This window comes from Theileria parva, chromosome 2 (genome assembly GCF_000165365.1).
Source record: "Theileria parva strain Muguga chromosome 2, complete sequence, whole genome shotgun sequence".
NCBI lineage: Eukaryota > Apicomplexa > Aconoidasida > Piroplasmida > Theileriidae > Theileria > Theileria parva.
Genome location: NC_007345.1, coordinates 1,089,723 through 1,111,585, shown reverse-complemented (window position 1 = coordinate 1,111,585; position 21,863 = coordinate 1,089,723). Strand labels below are relative to the sequence as shown.

General features: G+C 34.8%; 15 protein-coding genes and 1 non-coding gene across 16 annotated transcripts; 8 read left to right on the top strand and 8 right to left on the bottom strand.

The window, feature by feature from the left end:
• The first annotated feature begins 148 nt into the window (after positions 1-148).
• TpMuguga_02g00551 (putative 23 kDa piroplasm membrane protein) lies at positions 149-974 on the top strand. Its single transcript, XM_760024.2, has one exon. It carries the CDS (start codon positions 175-177, stop codon positions 862-864), a length of 690 nt encoding a protein of 229 aa, XP_765117.1. The 5' UTR covers positions 149-174; the 3' UTR covers positions 865-974.
• A 1,456-nt stretch (positions 975-2,430) lies between these two features.
• On the bottom strand, positions 2,431-4,132 carry NOP5-2 (putative nucleolar protein 5-2). The gene is made up of 2 exons (XM_760023.2): positions 3,902-4,132; positions 2,431-3,786 (listed from the first exon to the last, which is right to left on the bottom strand). The coding sequence occupies exons 1-2, from the start codon at positions 4,024-4,026 to the stop codon at positions 2,634-2,636; spliced, it is 1,278 nt and encodes a 425-aa protein (XP_765116.1). The 5' UTR covers positions 4,027-4,132; the 3' UTR covers positions 2,431-2,633.
• A 28-nt stretch (positions 4,133-4,160) lies between these two features.
• TpMuguga_02g00549 (uncharacterized protein) lies at positions 4,161-5,110 on the top strand (the record flags this gene model as incomplete). The annotated part of the gene is made up of 1 exon (XM_061305408.1): positions 4,161-5,110. Exon 1 carries the CDS (start codon positions 4,313-4,315, stop codon positions 5,108-5,110), a length of 798 nt encoding a protein of 265 aa, XP_061161376.1. The 5' UTR covers positions 4,161-4,312.
• Positions 5,111-5,168: 58 nt separating this feature from the next.
• Positions 5,169-6,813, bottom strand: dbr1-a (Lariat debranching enzyme A; the record flags this gene model as incomplete). Its single annotated transcript, XM_760021.2, has 6 exons — positions 6,744-6,813; positions 6,417-6,691; positions 6,128-6,249; positions 6,014-6,099; positions 5,488-5,951; positions 5,169-5,397 (listed from the first exon to the last, which is right to left on the bottom strand). The coding sequence occupies exons 1-6, from the start codon at positions 6,747-6,749 to the stop codon at positions 5,169-5,171; spliced, it is 1,182 nt and encodes a 393-aa protein (XP_765114.1). The 5' UTR covers positions 6,750-6,813.
• A 19-nt stretch (positions 6,814-6,832) lies between these two features.
• Positions 6,833-7,452, top strand: TpMuguga_02g02490 (putative integral membrane protein). Its single transcript, XM_061305580.1, has 4 exons — positions 6,833-6,967; positions 7,003-7,087; positions 7,122-7,169; positions 7,271-7,452. Exons 1-4 carry the CDS (start codon positions 6,914-6,916, stop codon positions 7,432-7,434), a joined length of 351 nt encoding a protein of 116 aa, XP_061162147.1. The 5' UTR covers positions 6,833-6,913; the 3' UTR covers positions 7,435-7,452.
• TpMuguga_02g00547 (TAFII55 protein conserved region family protein) lies at positions 7,254-8,827 on the bottom strand. Its single transcript, XM_760020.2, has one exon. The coding sequence runs from the start codon at positions 8,660-8,662 to the stop codon at positions 7,511-7,513; it is 1,152 nt and encodes a 383-aa protein (XP_765113.1). The 5' UTR covers positions 8,663-8,827; the 3' UTR covers positions 7,254-7,510.
• A 68-nt stretch (positions 8,828-8,895) lies between these two features.
• Positions 8,896-9,891, top strand: TpMuguga_02g00546 (Ras family protein). The gene is made up of 3 exons (XM_061305407.1): positions 8,896-9,174; positions 9,246-9,388; positions 9,456-9,891. The coding sequence occupies exons 1-3, from the start codon at positions 9,029-9,031 to the stop codon at positions 9,881-9,883; spliced, it is 717 nt and encodes a 238-aa protein (XP_061161375.1). The 5' UTR covers positions 8,896-9,028; the 3' UTR covers positions 9,884-9,891.
• A 39-nt stretch (positions 9,892-9,930) lies between these two features.
• Positions 9,931-11,431, bottom strand: CYB5R3 (Oxidoreductase NAD-binding domain protein). The gene is made up of 3 exons (XM_760018.2): positions 11,042-11,431; positions 10,809-11,009; positions 9,931-10,738 (listed from the first exon to the last, which is right to left on the bottom strand). The coding sequence occupies exons 1-3, from the start codon at positions 11,287-11,289 to the stop codon at positions 10,315-10,317; spliced, it is 873 nt and encodes a 290-aa protein (XP_765111.1). The 5' UTR covers positions 11,290-11,431; the 3' UTR covers positions 9,931-10,314.
• Positions 11,432-12,355, bottom strand: RNU1 (U1 small nuclear ribonucleoprotein of 70kDa MW N terminal family protein). Its single transcript, XM_760017.2, has one exon. The coding sequence runs from the start codon at positions 12,116-12,118 to the stop codon at positions 11,435-11,437; it is 684 nt and encodes a 227-aa protein (XP_765110.1). The 5' UTR covers positions 12,119-12,355; the 3' UTR covers positions 11,432-11,434.
• Positions 12,356-12,381: 26 nt separating this feature from the next.
• On the top strand, positions 12,382-14,076 carry TpMuguga_02g00543 (putative integral membrane protein). The gene is made up of 2 exons (XM_760016.2): positions 12,382-12,690; positions 12,730-14,076. Exons 1-2 carry the CDS (start codon positions 12,601-12,603, stop codon positions 14,056-14,058), a joined length of 1,419 nt encoding a protein of 472 aa, XP_765109.1. The 5' UTR covers positions 12,382-12,600; the 3' UTR covers positions 14,059-14,076.
• Positions 14,077-14,212: 136 nt separating this feature from the next.
• Positions 14,213-14,612, top strand: Mpc1 (Mitochondrial pyruvate carrier 1). Its single transcript, XM_760015.2, has one exon. It carries the CDS (start codon positions 14,281-14,283, stop codon positions 14,572-14,574), a length of 294 nt encoding a protein of 97 aa, XP_765108.1. The 5' UTR covers positions 14,213-14,280; the 3' UTR covers positions 14,575-14,612.
• A 49-nt stretch (positions 14,613-14,661) lies between these two features.
• Positions 14,662-18,561, bottom strand: ileS (tRNA synthetases class I family protein; the record flags this gene model as incomplete). Its single annotated transcript, XM_061305406.1, has 3 exons — positions 14,662-14,752; positions 14,784-14,917; positions 15,043-18,561. 3 exons carry the CDS (start codon positions 18,559-18,561, stop codon positions 14,662-14,664), a joined length of 3,744 nt encoding a protein of 1,247 aa, XP_061161374.1.
• A 55-nt stretch (positions 18,562-18,616) lies between these two features.
• Positions 18,617-19,994, bottom strand: TpMuguga_02g02655 (uncharacterized protein). The gene is made up of 2 exons (XM_061305600.1): positions 18,812-19,994; positions 18,617-18,715 (listed from the first exon to the last, which is right to left on the bottom strand). Exons 1-2 carry the CDS (start codon positions 19,685-19,687, stop codon positions 18,641-18,643), a joined length of 951 nt encoding a protein of 316 aa, XP_061162146.1. The 5' UTR covers positions 19,688-19,994; the 3' UTR covers positions 18,617-18,640.
• A 49-nt stretch (positions 19,995-20,043) lies between these two features.
• TpMuguga_02g00540 (uncharacterized protein) lies at positions 20,044-21,028 on the top strand. Its single transcript, XM_760013.2, has 3 exons — positions 20,044-20,447; positions 20,479-20,792; positions 20,829-21,028. Exons 1-3 carry the CDS (start codon positions 20,176-20,178, stop codon positions 20,978-20,980), a joined length of 738 nt encoding a protein of 245 aa, XP_765106.2. The 5' UTR covers positions 20,044-20,175; the 3' UTR covers positions 20,981-21,028.
• Positions 21,009-21,619, bottom strand: SF3B6 (Splicing factor 3B subunit 6). The gene is made up of 4 exons (XM_061305405.1): positions 21,432-21,619; positions 21,325-21,402; positions 21,189-21,293; positions 21,009-21,159 (listed from the first exon to the last, which is right to left on the bottom strand). The coding sequence occupies exons 1-4, from the start codon at positions 21,503-21,505 to the stop codon at positions 21,048-21,050; spliced, it is 369 nt and encodes a 122-aa protein (XP_061161373.1). The 5' UTR covers positions 21,506-21,619; the 3' UTR covers positions 21,009-21,047.
• Positions 21,620-21,635: 16 nt separating this feature from the next.
• TpMuguga_02g00975 lies at positions 21,636-21,709 on the top strand. The gene has a single exon. It is a non-coding gene; the product is annotated as a tRNA-Arg (tRNA).
• The last annotated feature ends 154 nt before the right edge of the window (positions 21,710-21,863 follow it).

Sequence of the window (21,863 nt, the reverse complement as noted above, 5' to 3'; positions counted from 1 at the left end):
CTCTGTTCGGGAGTTCCAGGGCTAAGAATTATTGTCAAAGGGCAGGTTTTCTAGGGTGCTCGGGAGCCGGAATCCAAACAAACAGTAAATCCTTGACCCCATAGTAATTAACACACCAACACTGCAGTGCACTAATATCATAAATTTATTTTCAATACTCTTAGTTATCCACCCATGAATAAATATTTTAAGGTTTTCTTTTTTGTCCTCTTGACACACGCGCTAAAGTCCGCCCTTATCTTTGGGCAAGCCACCTTACAAAAGGGTCTCTCTCTTGATATCGACAAAGATTCAAAGGCCACTGACAGACTCGTCGTAAAACACTTCGACAGTGACAAGCAGGGATACAAGGCATACACCTTTAAAAAAGAGGGCTGGGAATACGTCAATGTAAAGCACGTTTACTTCGGCGAGCGTCTCTTGAGAGTTGGCAGGGATCAGGATATGAAGTGCGACTACGTCCACTACGTCAAGGTCTTCTGGAAAGGTGAACTCGCCCCCTTCCTCATCAAGATGAAGTACTACAACTGGGCCTGGGTTTCCACAAGACTTCACTTCAGACTCACACCTGAACTCACCTGGGCTGAGGTCTTCGTTCCCACCATTGATGAGAACTCCGAGGAAGGTTACATGAAGCTTTTCAAGAAGAGGATGGACGACTTCGTTTCTCAAGTTGGTGAGGACAGGCTCGCTACCTACAAGCCCTTCACTGAGGATCCCTCCAAGAAGAGATTCGACCTCACTCCCACTGACGAGAAGGAGGACACCAACAAGAAGAAGTACGTCCTTATGGTTGTTGTCGTTGTCGTTTTCGTTGTTGTCGCATCTCTCGTTGTCTTCCTTGTCAAGTTCTGCCTCAAGTAACCTCAAAGCTCGATCCCACGCACACACTCTCACACACTAACGTATTAGCATCAAGGAGTATTGTATCCCTAACAATACTACATGGTTTAATATACTATCAACTCCTATGACTACATGCTACTATTATTTTTACTCTTTTACAGCTTGGCTCGTTCCAATCCTTGCTTGTTCCCCATCGTACTTTAACGATTCTTCAGTAAATTTTTATTATCCAGATTAACTTAATAACCTTTTCAATTAATTGTTATTGGAAATGTGTAAATTTTCGAGTTGTGTGAAAGTAGTGTTAAATTTCAAACTATCCCTGAAGATCTCTTAAAATTTGTGAAATCGCAGTATAGTTTCTCAGCCATAAAATTTCTGAAGGAAAAGCTTCCAGGAATATCCACTAGAGGTAAGATAAACTATAGATACTCTAAACCTCTGACACTTAAGGCCATAATCCTTATAAAATTCAAGATTCATCTATTTGCAGGTTTCTATAAAAAATCACGTGAAAATAAGTTCAAAAATTTAACTTTGTGCCGTTTAATTCCCCAGATCTAGAAATTTCAAACGACAACACACTATGACAGAACGCATATCACTTTTTGTCACAGTCATGGCCTGAAATTTTGAAATTTCACTGAAAATGTGAATAAAATTACTTTATTGATTAAAAGAATGCAGAGATGGAAAAAAGTAAAATTTCGCCACTTCACTCATCCCGCAGGTAACGGCCGATTCAGCTAGCTAATTCAAATTCGTTTGTTGATTTTTTCAAGCATTTCTTATGTAACTTTATTCAGTCATGTTATATTTTTTTGTTCAGGTTTGTCTCACCAAATGGGCCAAGAATCTGAAAAAAACACTGGGAGAAACCTCGAATTCACGGCAGATTAATGACACTCGATAGCATCATAAACTTCTGAAAACGTTAAAAAAATGTAAAAACTTGGCAAATGGGCCATTTTTTCGATCATTCGATTATTTTGCCATGGCAGATTATTGATGGATTAAGGGTTGGTTTTAGACACAGGAAACCATCACAGAAGACTTTGCGTCGAATTTGGAGGTGGGATTTCACAAAATTGAGTCAAAATTAGCCAAAATTAGGCCCAGCATAGGCCAAAAACACATATTCAGAACCTATTAATCACAAATGTAATCAATGTAATTGCATCATGCCTAGCATCTCCCTGCACACGGGATGGCAATGCCCAACATTACACGCTCTATTATTGCGTCCCCATCATCATTCACTAAGTATTTGTTAAGACTTTGGTTCTCTGCTTTTACTCGTCCTGAAAATGTTCATCCGCTCCCTCTTACTTTTTTTGCTAGCAGGCTTTGTAGCCTTTGCATTCGCTGGACAAGCTGAAAGCAGTCCTGGTGAAAAGAAACCTCTCGTTCAAGACAGTGGCTCCGACTCCGAAGGAGAAGCTACTCAAGGACAAAAACAAAAAGGTGCAAAGAGCTCCTTCATGACCGCTCCTAAGCTCCTGGCGCTCAGCTTAATGACGCTCCTGAGCTTATCCTCCCCTTAATATTCTATCAATACACATTACACACTACTTATCACATCTGTAGAGTTATTTATATTAATACTATTAAGTGCCAAGTTTACATAAGTTCGTGATACACGTTACCTTTGCAGTTGAATCAGGGGTCAATCGTGCCCTAATTACCGTGAATACACCCAAATAAACATTATTTATAGGATAAATTATTCATAATTAGTGTAAATAATGTGAAAAATTGAGAAAAAACCATGTAAAGAGTCAAAAAGATTATTGTTTTAATCTTTTCTTATCGGTGTTGATTGTTGGCTTAAAAAGTTTACGTTTTTGATTTCCATCGGAAAGTAACTGTACTAATTTATTTTCAACGTATTTTTTATTTTCAAGCGCGACTGTGGGCTTGTCAGATTCTCCAAGCGCGTCGACCCTGACACAGAGAGCGAGCTTAGCCGCCAGAATTCTGGAGATTTTACCCTTATGCTTTGGCGACGACTGTCCTACGAGTCCAGCGTGGTATATTATACCGTATTTAGGTGTGTGAGACCTTGTTTTAAGGGCTCTGAACAGCGCCTTCTCAGCACCAAGAATCTGGACTGTAGAGGCAGGATGTTTAGCTAGATTCATCAGGGAACCACTGTGTGATAGGAGCCTGGCGGCAATAAGCTCACCGACCATGTAAGTAAGATTCGGTGCAATCACGTTCATGCGATACTTGAGGTACTCTTCCAAAGTTTGCCTGTACTCCAGAAGCTCCTCAAGTCTTGATGCGAGTTCTGTAATCGACTCCAAATCGTCCTTAAATATCTCACTTCCCATTGAAATTTCAGAGGCCTGTACAATCTCTTTACAAACGTCTTCAGGGAGTATATCAGAGAGGTTAGCGTTTTTAGCATTTTCACGCATTCCTATGCGTTTTATTACTCTGGCGTACAAGAGGTTATCTGACACAATCTTGTCAAGCTCTGGAAAGTGCCATCCATACCACTCCTTAAGCCTCATTCCGAACTTGTTAACCTCACGATCAAGGTCATCTAACAGGCCTATAGCTTGCACTATCATGACATCGACCTTGTCAGGGCTGAATTTTAGCTTAAATCTGGTCAGAGAATGCGATAAACTAAGTGCCATTGACCTTGTGTCCTCTTCTGAAAGCCCACTTACAAGCTCATGAAACTGCATACGAAGTCCTCTGATTATCTCACTAGTCTTCTGGTTAAAGCAGACGTTTATGTTCAGGTTTTTCTGAATTTCCATCCCCAAAGCCTTGTCACAAATCGCCAAATCGTCAGTCAAAGATTTGTTCAGAATATTTTTGGTTAGAAATTTACGGAGTCCTTTTCCCAGTCTGGATTCTATCAGGCAGTTTGCCTCTTTCACAGCATCTTCGCTGTTCTTAAACTTCATAAATGACTTCAAACATACACTGAACAATTATTAACTGATGCTAATAACTAATAAAATTGTATGTATAATAATTGAATTTACGGCATATAATTTGGTCAATAACTGTTTAAGATAATATATGTAAGGAAGCATACGATGATTTTGCGGTATCGGAGTCTTCAAAGTATTTATAAACCTCGTCCGCGTTGCATTCTAGCATTTTATCGTTTGTTAATTTAAACAGGCCGTAGCCGGCTGGGGTCTCAAGTAACATCAACATTTTAAAAAATATAAAAACCTAAAATACAAGAAATTTAACAAGAACAAAAACGAAGCTAGATGATGATCATTATTATAAAAAATAAATAATTTTAGGTGGGGGCATGAGTAAATTGTTATTAATGTATCTGATTAATTAACCTTCTTTTCCCGATTCTTAAACAAAATTATTTTATACATAAAAATTTATACATACTGTTGTATTTAATAGATACAACTGTGTATACAGGTGTATTATACCTGAAAATTTTACAATCATGTCACTCCCTCTGTGATTCCACACTAAAATGGATGTTAATACTTATTTAAACCAGGTAAAACTTGAAAACGACTCTCTTCCCAAAGTCGTTGTTGTTGATACACCAAAACTGAAAAAATCCGACCCATGTGAAGGTGATTTAGCAGAAGATTCCAAGGCAACAAAGCTATTTAACAGGCTAATTCACATTGATGAGGAATATCAAAAACTAGATTCAGGTTTTAGACTCACTGAGGATGAACTTAAGTATTTTAAATTATTAAAATCAAACATCGCATCGATTTATGGAATACAAAATGATAAATTGTCTTCTTCAATTTATAATTACGCCAGAACTTATTTTATCAACCACACCCACGATCTTCCAAACTCTGATCACAGTTCTGCCTCTATAAACACCAATACTACTCACACTTGTAATGTAAGAAGTTTGAATTTAAATAGGGAAGATGAAGCTATGATGTGGAAGAGTTTAATGGACTCAGAACCTCCTACGATTTTAACTCTGTGCAATGATGGGATTAATTACGCCTGCACGGAAGATTGTTTACACACTTTGGGAGATTTGATATGTCAGTTTCCAGGCAGTCCCCTACTCAGAAACAGAGCCAAATGGCTTTTTATTATATTACTAATACTAGATGAACTCCACTCCATGACTGAAAACGTTTCATATGATCTTCAGAGAATTAGAAGATCTCTTCTCAGGAGATCGTCAATGATTAAGTCTAAAGAACCTGATACCACTGAGCTTTCTGATATTGATGAATTATGTACTATTAAACTTCTTTCAACTCTAATTTCCAGCCATTTTAAACAATATTAATATTATTCAACTTTAGCCTATTTAATATTAAGTTTATTATTTGTGTAAATTAATAAAATCATTCAACAAAGTTCACAGTCATTTTATCATGAGTTCCAGGGCTAAAGTAGTTATTAGTAGGGAGCTTCAAGAGATTCATAAAGGCCTCCCTCTGCGATTCAGGTTCCTTATGAGAGTCAGCCTTGAAAGGGATAACAAACAAAGTCTTTCCATCCTGCGTTACAGTTTCGTAACCAGACTCACTGAACCTCTGGTCCACAAATTTATAATCCTCATCCAAAGGCTCACTAAACTACCATTAACACTAATATATTTACACAGGGCTCGTTATATCTATAGTTTGGTTAACTATACACCATAGTTAAGTATGTGAATACTTGAGAGTGATTGGGTTGACGGATGAAAATTGGTTCAGAGGCATTTTATCTCTATTTGCCACAAGAATTGCACACCATTCCCTATCATAACAAAGCTTCAGTGTATCTTCAACGGGTTCAGATGTTTCATCTAACTTCCTCTTATTTGACGAATCATCAGGAGTAATTTGAATAATTCTTAAAAATTCTCTATATGGAAGAACCTTATCCAGCGCTAAAAATTGAGTAGTACTTCCATCTTCATGTTTATATTCAGCCTCGTATTTTACATGTAAGTGAGCTGAGAACCAAAATTTTGGCTTTATTTTCTCCATTAGTTCTCTAGACTTTGGATTTCCCAAAGTATTATTCTTTATATCTTCATAAAAGAATGGCTTTATTCTTAGTAACTGGTCCAAGTTTCCAGAATTCTCAATACCGGCAGGCCAGTCGTGAGATAGGAAAATATCAACTTTATCTTTTATCTAATCAATATTTTATCCACACAATCATAGAATAGATAACAGTATAAAGAAAAATAACAAACCAAGCTTAATTTCTTCACATCAAATTCCCTTATATGATATGAGGATCTCTTGGTCTGCTCAGTATAAGGCCTTGACTCAAAGTAGCCTTCAAAAAATGTTTAAGTATAAAATACCTTTAGTGTAATCATTCAGGTTATAAATGCCTGAAATACCTGAGATTCTTAACCCACCGAAGTTTAATACTCCTGAATGGCCCAAGTAGTATATATTCGGAGCCACCCATCCTCCGAAATATCTGAACTAAAATTAAGAAATATTCAGGATTTTATGCTTAATATTGTGTAAATAGACTATTAGAACTATATAAATATGTAAATTAACGTTTAATTAATGGTATTAAGTAAAATAAAAGAAATAAAGTTTTAAGGTGTGTGGATGAATAAGATGGTATTAGGGACTAACAAATTTCTTAAAAAGTCAGGAGCTTCATGATTGCCGCCGATAAAAACTGTTAATACAGGAGAAACTTTTAGGCCGTTATAATAATCCTTAAAATCGCGATAGTCTCTATACTTAGGAGGACATGATAACTCACTCAAATCATCTTCGTGCCTTATTGCTTGAAAATCACCGCAACAAAGTAGAATGTCCACTTTAGTACTGTTTTTTAGTTCATAGCTTCTGATTCTTTCATAGATTTTATCGAGTTCACCGTGACAGCAACCTTCCACGGCAACCTGTAAGTTAGAAATTAAATGAGTTTAGAAGTCTACACATAACTAAACTTACATTCATATAATTGGCTAATGTTATTTAAAAATACAAAAAATACTTTATAACAAAATTCACTCAGTTGCGTTCCCTACATACTCATAAGTCACAATGCATATTAGTTTTATTTTTAAATTTAAAAAATTTAAATTATTCTACTTAAAAATGATTATTTGGTTTATACATTAATGGAGAATTTTTCATTTGATCGTATTTTTAACAAAATCTCCAGAATTCTTGACGTAAGTTTTTTATTTTCTCAAGATTTCTTTTATAGTCATATATCGTACCTGAATACAGACTAAGAATCTTTATAATCTATGGAACTCTCCTAGTTTTATCCATTATAAGGCTAATTTTGGGTATGTTTCAGAATTCAATTATTTATAACTTTAGGAAGACCTTTTTTGGAAGTCGGATTAAAACTCTGCTCGAGATATTCACGTATTTTTTATTTTACTCCTATACACTCTAATTAATACATACAGATTAGTTAAATTATTAGTTTATCTACACGCTTTAAGGACTTTATAATCAAATTTTAGGCTGCATAACTTTCGTTAGGTCCAGCAGAAGCTCTACATTAAGGCTTATACGTACTTTTTACTTTATCTTTTCAAACGTGTTTCCTCTGCTCTTCCCCTTCATTATCGCATCTTTCGTTCAGCTTATAACTCCAAGCTTCCGAGATACTGAAATTTACGATTAATATACATGACAAATTGTATATAATATTGTAGTAAGATTAAATTTGTTTATTAAACTCTTGTAATATTGTAGTAAGATTAAATAGGGTTGTTGAAAATCCTGTTTTTAATGTTATTGTAAATGAATTTGTTTGGTATGTTGCCGATGTCGGAGTCGAACATGATTTCAGATAAATCGGGAAACTCTTCATTTTCCTGTTCCTCTAGAGCTTTTATATACACTGCAACGTCCTCATCTGGTCCAATAACTCTTTCCTTAATATTTCCAGCTCTATAACTGGCGACGAGGTCATTGACATCCTGAGTAGTTTTAATCTCAAAGTGGTATGTATCTCTCACTAAACCGTTCATTAGGATCAACGACTCCCTTTCAGCTTCCTTTATCTCCTCATTTGAATAATCGTCGTAGTTTTTAAATCTCCTCTTTCTAATGTTTTTTGTACCTGGAGTTAAGCCGTCTGGCCACTCCCACATTCTATCCTTTAAAATCTCAGCCACCTTCTCAGCCTGATCCTTCTCATATGCGATCATCAGTTGTGAAATATCAGCTGACTTGAACAATAAGTCATTATTAAGCGTCTTGTGAGCCTCAATAACACACGGAAGTTCACCCAGAATTGCAAATAAAGGTGTTATTAGGCCTTTTATCTCAACTTTGTATTCTCTGAAATCATACCTTCCAGTAGGGGTTACTGTAATCCCCAAAGGCTCACTTTTTGCTAGTCTTTCCTTAACCAAATCTGCAGCATACTCCGGCAAACGTAAAACACAACTCTTGTCGTTAAGGCCTGGGTCATTTAAGTCCTTCACATTAGTATCAGCAGCTTGATAACGACGTGTCCTTTGATAGTCATGTGCTCTGGTACTTCCTGTAAACAAAGTCTCCTCATTGAGAACATCTGAGGAAAATAATCCACGTCTGGCCAGAATACGGCCAACTTCAACACCTTTCTTACCAAAGGATTTAGAATCCTCAAATTTCACTTCTGTACCATTTAAAGTTTCACTCGGTTTTGTCGGTTCTGGCTTATTGTAATTATCCAAATTGGAGCCACTAGCTTCAGTAAAATCACTCAGGTTAGTGTTAGCTCCAGCTATTGAGCCTTCGAGGTCATCCTCGAGTTGAGAGTTGGTATAACTTCCAGAAGCCTTGTTACCGTCCTCCACTGATCCAACATTACTTGAATCTTCTTCTATAACGTTTTCTAATTCATCCACTAGCTCATCCATTCTCAATCTGTACTATAAATTATTAAACTGAGACAGTTGTAAACGATTTTACTTAAAGACTGTTATATTAAGGTTCAAAGTCAAAATAAATCATTTTATTAATATAAATCAACAGTAATATTTTACATAATAAAAAATTCTAAAATTAAACACAAATAGTGGTCAGAAGAATTTTCCTATCAGAATAATTACCCAATTAATGTCATGAACTCCACGAACTACTAATGCTGGAACGGAACTTCAGAATTAACACATTTATTTTCTTCTTTCTGTTATAGAATGGCTTTAAATTTATTTTTAAAATTAAAATTTTATTTTTAACGTTTTTGTTTAATTTTATTTTATTATTCTAATGTACCATATAGAATGCCTCAAGTTATAGTTGATAATCTTGAAATTCCTCTATTCAGACTAAGTCTTTTGGGACCTGTACACAGCGGGAAAACATTCCTGGCAAATTCACTTGTAAATAACGTTTTACCTTCAGTTTATAAACATACACATTTACCCGAGTACACATTTATACATACATTTAACTATATATTAGCCTATTAAACTTATACTCAATTATCTATTGTGTTAGGTTATACTATTATGTACATAAGCTATCTTCTGGAGCGGATTTTGAAGGTTCACATGATGAGACGAAGACATTTTGTTTCGAAATCGAGGACACCACTACCGATTTCGACCTGCTCCATTTCACGGATATTCGCAGTATTCGATGTAACACACCCATTTACTCCATCATTCTAGTTATTAACCAATAAATAACTTAAATAATTTGGTTTAGATGAATATTTTGATGATTCTCAAAATTATATTCCATTTGCATTTTATGATGCTCCAAAGTCGCCATTTGTTGAGGGTGACAGTTATTCCCCAATAGGCCAGAGGAGAATGTCATTTCTGGTTTTATTTGACGTAACTTCTGTTGAATCGTACTACCACGCCATCACAATAACTGAGCTTTTGCTGAGTAGGAACCAAACCACCGGGCTTCATCAACCTGTAGTGGCTCTCGTGGCTAATAAAATCGACTTGGTGCAGTCGGACAATGAGATTTTTTCTCATGCTGAAACTTACACTCAGAGTAAAAGCATACCTTTTTATCGCATTTCATGCCTGACTAAGAAGAATGTAAGGACTATGATGAAGGAGGTAGCTCTCTTAATTTACGGAAATGTACGACTTTGGGAACTTGTACTTAGAAATGACTAATATCTTATATTAGCATATAAATATTTATTATATGTATTTATTGTATATTTAAGATGTAACTACATTTAGTATATGGTTTAATGGGTCATTTTCTCCATCTTAGGTGTTTAGTTTGTTTTTCATACCCAGGCCTTAAAACACGCCAAATCTGTTCCTCCTTGTTGTGTAATCGTACTGTTCCTATCTTTTTAGAGCCCTTTGATACGGTTGAGGATATCAAGGACTTGTTTGAAAGTGCTTGCGATAACTTCAAAATTGGAACAATTTTAGAAAGGAAAGAAACTGCTTTTATGGAGACGCTAAGACTCTTGTTTGAGTCTTCCACACTCCCCTTGAGCATGGGCTGTGACAGCCTTAGTTTTACCAATTTCGATAAAACTATTGCCTTGGCAATGAATTTATTCAGACCATCACTCATGGGTTCAGTGGTATCAAAATCTGTAAATATTTTTAAATTTAAGATTAGTCAAGATGTCAAATAACAAATCGTTAAATCCTGGAGGACCGCAAAATAAACACAAGGCCTTCTCAGTGTTAGCAAACTTTTTAGACACGATTTCCTCTGTTATTCTACTAATAGTTACGTCCTCAGATGATACTCCTCTTGATGCCAAGTATGTAATCTCAAACCTTTTATTAATGCTTGCAAGTTTATCAAAAAGAGGTTTAAGCATTATCTCCTCTACTGACCTGTTGGAGTATATAAAGTGAATATCAAAGGGTAAATCCTGGTAGTAATTCAGAAGCCTTATAAAGGGCGTTATACCAGTACCGCCAGCAGCTATGTTTAGGGTATCAAATTCAACCTTTTTACTCAATACTTTTATTGTATTATCACTTATCAACTTGTACTTTCTAACAAATTAATTATCATATTTAATAATGTAATGGAGTATAATAGTGGTATACTATAATAGTGAGTTACTGTTTTGAGGGTGTGAATGATATTGATTCCGATGGTAGAAATTTGTCCAGATATCTTGTGAATTTCCCTCCGTCGGGGTATGAATCTGTCGGAGAGTATATGCGAATAAGAAAATGAACCAATCTTTTCTCAACGTCGATATAAATGGGCGTATAATTCCTTTTTACTTGACGATCTTCTTCATCTAAAACTATGCCGTTCCTAAGAACAGGTGTTAATTTGTGTAAAGTTACCAGGTGCCTGGAATTGAAGGTTTGTCGTGTGTACCAAAGAACCTAAAAGCTGAAAAAACGTCAACTTCTACCACATCTCGAATGTCCTCAGAGTATTCAAATACGAAAACGTAAGAAGTTGGAGAGGCTTTAATTTTTTGGACCAATTCAAGGTCATATAAATATGAATCCTGATTATTTTTTAAGTTTATACCAATTTTTTCCTTTTTTAAGTATTGTTCTACATCAATTCCTTGATGCAAATCCATTATACAATTTTTATTATCATCATTAACAAAATTAGACGATAATTACATTAACACAGTATATAATATAAAGTTTATTCAAATTCTATAGAGGATAGAATAAATTATAAAATAAATGAAGTGAAAAAATTATGGACGAAATAAAAGATTATTCTTTATGAGATTCTTTTTTCTCCTTATCTGGTACAAGAGGTTTTCCATCATAAAATTTGGGAGGTGCGCCCCTAGATTTACCTTTACCGCCTCCTAATCTGCGGGGAAGCCAGCCTTCTACTGTTCTTGCCCTTTCAACATCAACAATTACACGTCTTCCTGATATTTTTTTACCATCTGCTCTTTTATACGCAGTTACCATATCACGTTCATTTTCATATTCTATAAAGGCGTATCCTCTTGGTTTATTACTCCGATCGTGAATCATACGAACTCTTCTAATTTTACCATAGGTTTGAAATTCTTTCGATAACTGTTTTTCAGTAACATCATATGCGATATTTGCCACAAAAAGTGTCCTGTAAGGGTCATGTGTTAACCAACTTGAGGTCCCTCCCCTTGCTAATCTAGGATCATAAGATGGGTCATATTCTGAAGCCCTTTTCTTAAGTTCCTCTTTATACTTAAGAAGCGTCTCTCGCTTTCTTTTATCTCTTCTTTGTCTGGGTGTTTCAAATGGTTCTTTTTTTGGAGGAGTTTCCGCATCAAAAGAGTCTAAAAACCCAGCTAAACCATCAATTTGTCTTACTGGCTTACTAGGTAAAGGGTCTACATGCTGTAAAGGCGGCCTAGCTTGAAATAGGACCAACAAATGTGGAGGCATACCAAGAGCAGACATTTTTATTAAGCTAAATTTTATACAATTTAAGTATTAATTTACAATTAGAAAAATTAGTTATTTATAAGGTTAATTTGTTGTGATTTAGGGGTGCTTTTAAGGATAGTTTATGATTGATTTAGGTATGTTTTGGGTTAATTTAAAATTAATTTATTAAGATGTTAATAATATACAATACTATTTCCCCCTTTATATATTGAAATTATTTAACAAAATATACAAAATTACTTATTTAGGGGATTAATTTGTTTTCACTCTGTTTTTATCATTGGTGGGGATACGTAAAAGATATATTCAAAAATTTGTTTATACATCGGTATAAATATCTTACACATCTGGGTTATTATTGTGGACCAAATTCTTTCTGATGATAATGTAATACTTTTGTAATTATCGTCTGTAAGAATTTTTCATCCTGACTTTTTTAAACTTGATTCCTACTGTTTACTGCACCTATTTATGATGTAATTTAGACCTATAATATGCGGTTACCTTTGTTATTTCTTCTATTATTATCGGCAAGATCAATTTCATCTAAATTGGCAAATTCTAAAAATGTGTCACTCACCACGGTATGATTCCATATGTAATTTACTCAACATTAACTTTAGGAACTTTTAACACACACTGGTGATAATACCAACCATAAATTTAATATAAACAGACAACACAACTGTGATTCCACTGATATACACACAAATTTAAACTATTCACCATCCAATCGTGAGAATCTTACTAACACTCCACTAAATAATGATGGGAGTCTTACCTTAATAAATAATGACACACAAACCACTGATGATAGTGGCATAGATAATGATAAACCAGGAAATAATGAACGAATACAAAGCATTGAGGGCTTAGGAGGAAAGGGAGATTCACAGAGTTTATTGAAGAATGGTCCTTATAAGAAGGCTTATGATGAAATTACGCGTAAGGCCGCACTTATGGTATGCCCATTTAAGCCCTCACCTTCAATGTTAAGAGCACTAAAACACTCCTTCAGAGCATTAAGGTTATCTCTGGTTCCTTCAGTCATGGGTAAATCAGATCTCTGCGTATTGTTTATGACCACATTTTTTAGCACTGTAATTGGGGGTAGTGTTTTTTACCTTGCCGTATCAGATGATGCGTTTAAGAAACTAAGGGATAAATGGGCATTCCAGGGTGAAATTGGAAAGGGAAGCGTTGAACGATACACTAAATTCGGACTAATTCTTTCAGGAGTTGATCTTTTGTTTCGCAATTTGCTACTGAGAGGAGCATTTTTAAGCACACTTTACAAGTCAAATTTTCTAACAAACACAAACTGGATGACGAATAATCTTGCAAAGGTGGATAGAGGTTTAATGTATAAACTTTTGAGTGGATTCTCGAAGGGGTTTACAGTTACAAGATTAGGTGTCATGACTCTTTTACAATATGAACTCATGAAAAGTAACTGGAACACCGGGTCATTCATGGTTGACCACGAAACCTCGAAATTTTTATCTAAATTTGTGTTCTCCATGTTTTTATTTTCGTTGACTGAACATCTGGCTTATTTATTCTTTTACGGCAATTTTTCCAGGTTCCTTGACTTACAATACCTTCTGGAACCCCTGGAATACAGAGAAACCTATAGAAAGTTACTAGTCTATAACGAACACAAAGATTTCTATTTCAGTCTTCCAGACTGGCTAAAACGTCTTTATAACAACAATTCGAGGGTATTATTTAATGTTTACGGCCTACTTAAGAGTTTGAAATGGGTTTTACCATACGATGTCGAATGGATATTCTTCTGTCTTTATTTGTCAATGGCTCTATACGCTAACAGCGCCGCTGGAATTTATCTCTCTCTCTTTCATTACGTATTTTATGGCTTTGAAGACTCTATAATTCGTCTTGAGAAGTCTTTCCTAGAGGGAGGGTTCAAATTTGTCAAATTATTTGAATAATATACTACACATGTATAATTTATACTATCATCTGTATTCTCTAATTTATAATTTGTATTATTTACTCATGTTTATTCTATTTTTATGTGTATTCTTCTATTTATTGTGTATATTCTGTAGTCGTGTGCTGGACTGATGGTGTAAAGGAGAGGTGTATGGGGAAATTAAGCGGTTTAATGGATAAATTCCGTGTAAATATTTGTGTAAAAATATAAAAATATAATGAAGCCTAAAAACTACTTCTTGTCTTCTCACTTTTGGGGCCCAGTTGCCAACTGGGGGTTTGTTATCGCCGGTTTAACTGAAGTGACAAAGAATCCCGAGTTTATTTCCCCTAAAATGACTGGAGTTTTATGCATATACAGTATTCTGTTCATGCGATTCTCACTGGTGGTGAAACCTCGAAACCTTCTACTCTTCAGCTGTCACTTGTGCAACTCCTCAGTCCAGGGCTATAATTTTTTCAGGTACTACTCATACCAAAAGAGAAAGAAATTGGAATCCATCGCATCTTAATTTTGTTATACCAACAACTTAATATCGTATTAAAATTCGTCATATTTACTTGAATAACTTATCCTTCCATTAAAATTTTGTAACAAATTACTTAGTTTTAGTGTAGTAATTATTTAAAAAATCCTGACATTGGTTACAGAGCAGGTTTTCTCCAACACTTTCCTTAAACAGCCAGCATCTAAAGATGAGTGTGTAACAATAATTTTTACCTTTTACACTTTTTATACTCAGAATTCACCAAATCATACTTCACAACTCCATCGCCGTGACCGTTCTTCAGCTTATCCACAAATTCTACTCCAGCCACGTTAAACAATAAGCTCAAATCGACATTATGTTCGTTCTACAAATTAAATTACCGTGTGAATATTCATATTTTGGTAGAAAATTGAATATGTAGTTGTAGAAAATTGAATATCTAGTTGTAAAAAATTGAGTATCTACTTGTGAAAATTGAATAAAAGGAACCTCTAGTTGACCTAAGATTTCTGTAATTTGGTTATTTTCAAGCTTTAGAATAGAGTTATTAGCATGTGGATGCTGTTTATTGATTAGTTTCCTAACAGTTAATGCTATGCCAACTAGTTCAGTGAGATCCTTGAGCGACTCGGGTCTTGTTGGCCATCCTTTTCTGAATAGTGACAGCGCTTCAGGGTTAATTGACCTATAAATATCCTCGCACAAGTGAGGAACTATTGGTCCCAAGACCCTCAGAAGTATGTAAAGAAGTTTCACGAGCACAAATCTGATAGCTTTATTCTTCTCATCTTCTCTGTCGTACACGTATAAAAAGTTTTTAATGTACGATAAATAAACACTGGAGAGTGAAGTTATAAACTTATCAACCAGGCCTAGAACTTTGAAAAATTGACCCCTCTGGTAACACTCATTTGATGACTCTGCCAAAGAGTATCCTTGGGATAAAAAGTACAGATCCATTCCATTCAATTTGTATTTCTTTAATCTAGAAGAACGAACTTCTGGTATACTAAATACACCCCAATCTCCTTTTTTATCCTGGCCCAATTGTGAATTACCTGTGTCATCTTTTACAGAGTCAACAACAAGTGAGTTATCTGAAGGGCTAGGTTCTGTTAAAACACCAATAATATACTTGAAACAATTAACAATTTTCTTTTGAAGTTGTTGTGAGGACTTAAATGAATCAACGGACAGCTCCAAATCGTGACTAAAGAAGTCATTATTACAAACTAATGTACGCAATAAATCTACATTCATATACATATTACTTTCCCGATCTAATTCTTCAATTCCTTTACTACTCAAGGTATCAGAACTAGTAGTAGATGGCTCGAGTAACTGTGGTATATCATATCCCGGCTTAATCTTCTCTTTAATTTGATTAAATTCAAGGTTGATTTTATTATCACCAGCTCCTGGCTTATATCCATAATATAGAACATCAATGTCCTTATTAACCGGCACTAATTCCTTGGTTCCATTTAAAGCCTTATCAACATTTTGATCGAGCTGAGAAGACTGTTTCGATTTACTAAGTTTTTGATCCTTTAGTTTAACAAAGAAATGTGTAAACAAATTATCAAAGGGTGCGATTTCCTTTTCCACAGGCTTACCATTATTAATTATCCTGTTAGTTCTTTGGTCAAATTCACTAGTTTTAGATAACTTTTCAGCTGTATTTGTCAACATGCTAACGATTAAAAGTGCTTGGAACCAGCCTCTGTTTTGGTCCTGCCCTTCAATTACGTATTTTTGCGAATTTCTGAGCACATCTTCGATTTTAATTTTCTTAAGAAGATCATCAACACTAATACTAAATTTGTATCGGCTCATTTTAAGAATTTGGCTAATGATGTACATCGCCTCGTCAATTGTATGCTCGCTAACCATTGCTGACTCGAACCAGACATCCATGGTGTTTAAAATATCCTCTGACTTCTTCCAAACCTTCTGAGATAAACCCTCCTCAGGTGATGTTTGCAACATCAAACATTCATTATTTTCATATGGTATTGGTGCTCCCCAGTACCTCTGCCTCGACAGACACCAGTCTCTATTCCTTGCCCTTATTATATTATTTAAATATTTACGCGCGGAACCGGGTGTTATTCTAACGCTGTTTAACAGTTGTAAAATCTCTTCTCTCTGAGGCAGTGATAGTGAATACTGGTTTGTCAGTCTTGTGTGAACTAGATTCTCACACCTCCAATCCACATCCACATCTATATCCTTATATTCATACTTTAGCAAATTATCTCCCACTAACTCTGCCAAGGTATTCTCGTTGAAATCTCTTATGTTCATTCCTATTAGTCCGAAGTGGATATCTGGGTAAAAATTCTCGTCCTTGTCAAACAGGTTACAGAAATTGAAACCAGTGTTACTCTTTATTGAAACAAACCTATCATCTCTCCTAATTGTGTTATAATCATCAAAACCATGTGCCGGGCTTAAATGGACTATCCCAGTCCCTTTTTTAAAGTCCACATAACTACCGTAATATACATTAAACTTGTGACCGTAGACTGGGTCAAAATACTCTAAACTACCCAAGTCGTAACCATCAATTATAAATTCCTTCGAATTAACTCCATTTGATTCTGTGGATTTGTTTAATTGAGTTTCTTTTGGCTCAGTTGTCGGATTTAACTGATTTAAGTCCCGTATTGGCTTAAATTCTGACCAAAAAGGCTCTGTTGAGTTAGTTGGTAAATCATTCATTATGTACAGTGAATTACCTTTTCTGTATAAATGGTAATCTCCTTTTGAATCTACAGCTAATCCTTTATTACCTGGAATCGTATAACTGGTAGTAGTCCAGGCTACTAACTTCAAGTCTTTCAAGCCCAACTCTTCCATCTTTTCCTTAAGGTTCCTTAAAACTCCTCTTGTACAGGAGTTTAAATCCACATTAAATGTTATGAACGAGGTTAGGACTCTTTTAGTCTTCTGAATCACTTCAGAATCTGCCAACACTGACTTACTTTTACTACTGTAAATCTGTGGCAGTTCGGCCTTGTAAATGAGGCCACTATCGAAAAACTTCATGAATGTGGTCATGACCTGCTTTTCAAATCTAGAGTGATAAGTAGCGTAGTAATAGTCCCAGAAGGCCCAAATTCCAGCGTTTTTAAAATATGTCATTTGGGCTTTTATACTTCTATAGGCCAATTCTTGGCATTTATCTCTCACAAAGATACTCCAATTCTTTTTATCCTCTCGTTGTTTCTGCTCCTCTTCAGCCTCAGACCTATCTTCAATCTTGTTAATATACTTTTTTACATACTTTAAACCTTCGGGAGTGAAGAGCGGGTGTTCAACGGACTTGAAAATCTCGTGGATTTCAGGGTCCGGCTCCTCCTCCTTGGCCCTTAAATTTGGAATCAACTCGGTGTTAATTCTATCTAAATTATCATCAGTATTGTACATTTTTAAAATTTTATGCTCTATTGGCATTCCATGGCAATCCCAGCCTGGGATCATTATGGGCAAACGTCCTTTTAGCAAGAAAAACCTTAAGAACACATCTTTTATGGTTTTGTTCAGGAAATGGCCCAAATGTGGAACTCCATTTGCATACGGAGGCCCATCATATATAATTTTAAATTGATTTCTCAAAAATTTATACTTCTTCGATTTTTTTAAAATACGCAACAACCGTTCTTCAAACAATTTAGAGTACACATTTCGTTCCTCCCAGTATTTTTGTACTCTTTCTTGCCGTTCAATTCCCGCCTCGTTGACGTCTGGGAAAGAAGGCCAAACATTCCTCGGTAAATTTATTGTTCTGGATATCTGATCGTCGTCATAATCAACTTTACGTTCATCTTTTCCTTTAAAAGTCCCCCAGGACTTTATTATATTTAACGGGTTTAGAAATGTGTAATTCTGTTTATTATAATCCTGATTTAAGCTATTTTTACAACTTGCATTTTGGTTTAAATATACACAGAGTGAGTTTGATGCTACTGTAACATATATGAATAGAACCGATAAAATTAACATAATATAAACATTTTAGAGAATCAGAATCAACAACAATTGAAACTGAAAAAATATTTGTTGGAATCTCGAGGGGGTGGAATCACACATTAATAAACGACAACAAGTGTTCCCGAATTTTAACCAACTCCCTAACCATATCCGAATCCGACATTTTCTACATTATTTTTCATTAAACAATAGAAACAAATTATTAATTTAAGTATATAATTATATAATAATGATTTATATGTGTAACTGTGTGAGGGTAAACTTTGAGTCCGAAAAATTTCCTCCATGCCTCCAAATCTGATTCATTTAACTTTGAGAAGTCGAGATTTTTGAAAAACTCAATCGGTTCTCTATCATAATCATCAGAACATCTGGATTCATTTGACTCGTTACTGTAGCCACTCTTCTTGCTCTCATTCATTCCCGTGGTTATCCCGAAATCACTTGAGGAACCACAGGATCTAATATAATTTGACACAAAAGTTTTAATCGTTGGGATTTGAGTTGGAGTTTGGGTTGGAGTTTCAACTGGCGACGGCTCTGACTCATTAGTCATCCAGGTGGATTTCCACATTTTAAGATCCCCGTTTTCTAGTTTCGTTGAATACAAATTGTTGTAATCTAACTTATCCTCAATTTCCGAGTTTTGAATCTCCATTTCATCTTTATATATATCATTCTCTTCCGGGCTATTACTAACGCCGTAAAAAGTTAGCGATTTTAAAACTGGGTCTGGGAATAGGTTAATATAGCCATCCCCTCCGAGCTTCCAGAGTGTTGATAGCAGCCCCTGGCGCTCTACGCAGAATTTTTTAATTTGTTTTTCTACATGTATTAGTCTTTCACATATCATTTTTATATGTGAGGGTATGTCTCTTACATCCTTTGGTGAATTCACCCAAAACGGTATCGAGTCTAGAAAGTCCTTGCTTGCGGTGTAACGTTTTTTCCGAGTTTTTTGCCCTTTTTTTATATCCTTCCCTGAGGATTTGTCAATTAATAAAAACTTGGGAGCTGGGCTGTAATCGGAATCCAAACGATCAAAATCCTTACTCGTCCCATTCACTAAGTTGTTAAGATTCTTTGGTGGTGTTTGGGATTCTTCATCATCTGAAACTACAATTGGCGAGATATCCATTAAACTACGCTACCACAACCAAATTTAAATAAACTCATCTTATAAGTCATGGAAGGTCTATATTTACATTGTTTTTTACAATATTCCATTACACATTTGGAAACTAAATTACTCCATAGTCTGAGAAAAATTAAAAAATCAGTAAAAAAAAAGATTTATATTTAAAATACGAGTTTTAAACTGAAAAAACAAGAAAAGTCTAAAACTACTCTGAAATAATAAAAATAAACAGAAGATTACTAGAAATATTAATAAGTACACTTAAATAAAATTATATAATATAATTCGCTCAATCAAAATAATTATCATAATGAGTTTACATGATTTGTTGCAAATACTAATCAGGTTAATTTGTCTAATTATATACTAAAACATTTATTTTTTAAATTTATTTTAATTTCATTTATATACATTTTATATTTATTTCTCAATTGATTTTTATTTTTGTAGAATATCTATAAATTTCATGGAATTTAACACTTTTGGCAATGAACACATTAATATTATCTGGAATAAGATCCAGGGTTGAAATATCAAATGATTTACTTTGTAAACATTTATTTAATAAATATTATCGCAATTACGGCGTTTCTGGAAGTTACGGAGCTAGTATTTACGGCGTTCAAAACACAGCCACCAACTCAAGACTAGTCAAATTACCAACTGAGAAACCCAAACCTTCTATAAGCTTAAATCCCCGCCTACATGTAGCTAGATGGCCTGGTAATATCAGGTCTCTTAGGGCGAATTATTTTTTCAGGTACTAATACAAATTTTACAATATTATTTAGGGATACCCAGAAGAGTAACACTGGATACTATCAAATGTTAATAAAGGACGGAGATGAGGTGAAGAAGGATTTATGCTTTGTATCAAATATAGAGAAGAATTTAACCTGTACGAGGACTATTGAGTCCTGTGTATCAGAACAGACTAGAGGTTTTGTAGGTCAAGTTCTCCTCCATGGAAGAGGTGTAAAGGCATATTTTGAACCAGAATTTCCTAACTTAATGTTCAGATTAGGTGTAGGTTCAAAGTGCATTGATGCTACTAGAATTTGTACTATGTACTCTAAATACGTTAGGGTAGACGTTGACAGAACTGGTACCTACACACTCTAACTCAATTAATCTTGTTTAGGGTTAATTGTGAGTGTTCACGGGTATAATAAGATGATGGTTGGGAATGTGGTATATCGTATTTTCAGAATCGTTGAAGCTAATCCTTATACTATGAAAGGCGGTCATATTGCCAATCATCCAATTACTCAAAAAATAAAGAAAAAGAGATAATCCCATCCCTCTAATAATCTTTAAAATATAAAAATGATAAATTAAATTATATTAGCTGCGATAAAATTTAGTTATTTTGGTTCATTGCTGTTCTTATTTTTCTTAAGTCAGCTTCCTGTTTATCCAAATCCTTTCTCTTATTTGCTTTTGCCGGATTATAATATAAAACTACCAAATACCTAAACATATTATACATAGTTGATCTTACCTCCCGGCAACGTTAAATCCTGATAAATGGTCTAGGGCATTTTTAGCATCAAATATATCATCGTAAACTACAAACGCTGTACCCTTCGTTGTAGCACTGTTACCCCTAAATATTAAATTATTATAATGGAACTCACTTCCTGATTTGGCGAACGGAGCCGTATTTCCCAAAGATATCATATAACTCTTCAGATGTTATTTTATATGGAAGGTTCCTGAAAATATATTAAATATTAAAACAAACCTTAAATAAAGAATTCTACTAACTTCCGGAGGGAGACGGATATTCTTTTTTGTAGGATATACGGAATTTAACATCTCCTCAATTTAACATACAATAAATTAAAATACAACCAAAGTAATAATAATTAAAATATTATGTAAGAAAGATTATAGTATGATATGGCGGGTTAAAATATATTTAATACAAATTAGAGGTTTTAGAAGAGCCTCCGTGGCGCAATTGGATAGCGCGTTGGACTTCTAATCCAAAGGTTGTGGGTTCGAATCCCGCCGGTGGTACGCTTATTAGTCTCATTCTAGAATTTAAAACCAAGTTGTCAATATAATAATTTTGTCTAAATACGCGTTAAAATAGAAACGTCATAGCAAAGGTATACAGTTAAGCAGATATAACATACAAAAACCTATTTTTAGATCTATTTATCAGTTTTTA